This window comes from Formica exsecta, unplaced genomic scaffold, assembly GCF_003651465.1.
Source record: "Formica exsecta isolate Colony F162 unplaced genomic scaffold, ASM365146v1 scaffold170, whole genome shotgun sequence".
NCBI classification, from domain to species: Eukaryota; Metazoa; Arthropoda; class Insecta; order Hymenoptera; family Formicidae; genus Formica; species Formica exsecta.
This window is the reverse complement of record NW_021849016.1, coordinates 60176-62881: the sequence shown is the minus strand read 5'-3', so window position 1 is coordinate 62881 and position 2706 is coordinate 60176. Positions and strand designations below refer to the sequence as shown.

Genomic DNA, 2706 nt, shown 5'->3' with positions numbered 1-2706 from the left:
ATATATATATAATATAATATATATATTTATGCTTATATAAGTTATTCTTATTCTGAGTATTGAGCTATTAATAATAATTAATAGTAATTAAAAATAGCCAAGTATGTATATGTGCAATCGACGCATATCTTTCCCTTAATAAAACTATTCAATAGCAATTTAATTTCTTGAATTCTACAAAATACCGTAACAATAAAAATGCGTAATAAATATCCGTATTTTACTGGGAATTAATCGATCTATCGTAAATACGATCGCGTGACTAAAAAAAACACGACTCCATAACAAGCAAGATTTAATCTGCTTGATACACGCTGCGTACAATTAGGCTTACTTCCTCCACATATGTAAATCTTCCGTATAAATTCCGAATATTTGCTCTGACGACTCTGGAATCGCAGCTTCCTATCGTAGAATTACTTCTCGCACACCGGTAACGCTACGAATCCTAATGCACTATTTATTGAGCACTTCAGATGATAAATATTGTAATGGGTTTATTTAACGTCGTTTCTTGACATACACGTGCGCACGAATGTGTTATTTCTCTCGAAGTGAATTTTACGTTCTGTAGTACGGTCTGTAGGTCGACAGCGGAATATTGTTCTTCGACAGATGATGAACGTCACCCTGATCGTACTCCACGTCGTTGTAAATTCCGCTTTGATTCTGAAATATAAATTAACTCATTGATATATGTAATTATCTAATAGTTAATTAACTTCTATACTTATAGTAATAAAAAACGGATTGAATTAATATCGAGATTAAATTGTTCAGATTATATTGGAAGCAAAAGATCGAAAAAAAGATAAGAATAAAACGTTCTTGCGCAAAAAGAACGATTTAAAAGGAATGGAGGAAAGTTCGTTTTGCGAAGTTCCTAATCTTGGAATTCGAAGATTGGTTTTATAATTATTGAATTTCTTTCCCTCAATTTTTCTCTCTTTACTCCTGTCTTATTAGATTCTACTTAATATAAGCGGATCAAAAATAAATTTTTCACTCGACATTTATATATATATTTCTTTTTTCTATTCTATTTGGTTACACATGTAGGTACCGTTCGAAAAGCAATATTAAATTTTACAGAGAAATAATTTTTTTTTAAATCCCTGCTTTCCCCAAGAACAAATACTTAATTTTACAGAGATAAATTCTCTCTTTTCAATCCATTTTAATTCGTTTATTTTCTATCGTGAGATACATAATATATGACGATTTAATGAATACTTACCGCTAATGAGGACCTCGACTTCGGCCTCGGCACGTGAAAACCACTGCTCTGAGGAATTAGGTCGGCTCTGTCCTTATCCTGTGGCTCGGAATCCGAGCTATCTGGATCTGGTTGGGGTCTCAGTCTTTGCCGCGGTGGAGCTTGAAGTCGCGGTAATGGAACCGGTGGCAATGTTCCGTGAATGTTCATAGGTGGATAACCGAACATTGCCGAACTCGGTCGCGTAGGGCCCATGGGTTCGGTCTTTTAACAATAAGATTTTTTATGACATTATATTTTCGATCAAAACTAAGGCAATTTAATGACAAAAAATTTTATTACGTTTCAAAATTATAAGAAAGTTTAAAAAACTGCAAAAATTAATCATAATGAACATATAAATCTTTTACGCGAAAAAATGTGTTGTCTGTTATCGATTTGTGTTTAAAAGTACATTGAAATTGATTTCTATCTGTATGAGCTCCTTTTTCTTTTTAATTTCTATGTTTTATATGTAATAGAAATAACGCGACTTTTTCTTTAACGATAAAATATTCTTAATACATTTTAGTACCAATTATTGAATGTCATTTATCGATACATACCGCATAGACATTCGCTGTTGCCATGTGATCCCCAAAATGAGCCCACATGTAAGGCGGTAAATTCGTCGGCGGACCTTGTTTTATGGATGCTAGAGTGCCTACAGAACCGACCCTCGCTAAAGTTCCTGTAAATTATTTGTGACTTTAGATCTATGCTACTAGCAAAAAAAAGAGATCAAGATTTATATTTAATTATTAATTGCTTTTACCGGGAAGAGTACCGGGAATTCCGCCTTGAATATAACCGTACACCGGGGAACCTGCAGACTTTTGTTCGCGAGACCATTTTCGACTGTAAAATATTCGCATAGTTTTATATATTAATATAGATATATGTATATATGTGTGTATATATAATATTATAAAATATTATTTTTCTTAATCGAGAAAAGTTACCTCCACATAACAAGACAGACTAGCGTTAGCACGATTATTATTAATGCAGCCACAGATGCGCCTATAGCAACACCCAAGACTTCACCATCAACCTCGCATTGCGCGCCATAGTAATTGCCGGTGCACCTAGAAATTGCAAAAATTTTCAATGCAAAAATTAACGAGCAAAAATTTACGCTATCTTATATTTACTTACGCGCATTGCATTTGATCTCCTTGATAAGAGCAAGTGCCACGATTGTTGCAGTAGGTCGAAGGGCACGTCAGACATATTCTACCGGATTTTTCGAGATCGTCTTTGTGAGGATCTTTTAATCCCTGATTACAGGAGCACGTGAAACCGCCGAATGTATTGGCACAACTGGCGGAGGAATGACAATCGTTCAATTCCGACGAAGCGCACTCGTCCAAATCTATAAATTCGGAAACATGCTTTATGTTACTTAATATACATTTATATTATTTTTAATATAATTAATATATTTAATA

At 33.9% G+C, this 2706-nt stretch overlaps 2 protein-coding genes across 2 annotated transcripts in view; one reads left to right on the top strand and one right to left on the bottom strand.

The window, feature by feature from the left end:
* Positions 1-2706, top strand: part of LOC115233314 (cyclin-dependent kinase 4-like) — a 57508-nt gene that overhangs the window by 6544 nt on the left and 48258 nt on the right. The window lies entirely within an intron of this gene.
* The window catches only part of LOC115233313, a 23258-nt gene continuing 20578 nt past the window's right edge, over positions 27-2706 (bottom strand). The window contains exons 11-16 of the mRNA XM_029803648.1: positions 2414-2630; positions 2218-2343; positions 2031-2113; positions 1822-1946; positions 1238-1480; positions 27-669 (exon numbers count right to left, since the gene is read on the bottom strand). Of these exons, the coding sequence (XP_029659508.1) occupies positions 562-669; positions 1238-1480; positions 1822-1946; positions 2031-2113; positions 2218-2343; positions 2414-2630 (902 nt within the window). The 3' untranslated portion in view covers positions 27-561. The remainder of the gene's footprint in view (positions 670-1237; positions 1481-1821; positions 1947-2030; positions 2114-2217; positions 2344-2413; positions 2631-2706) is intronic.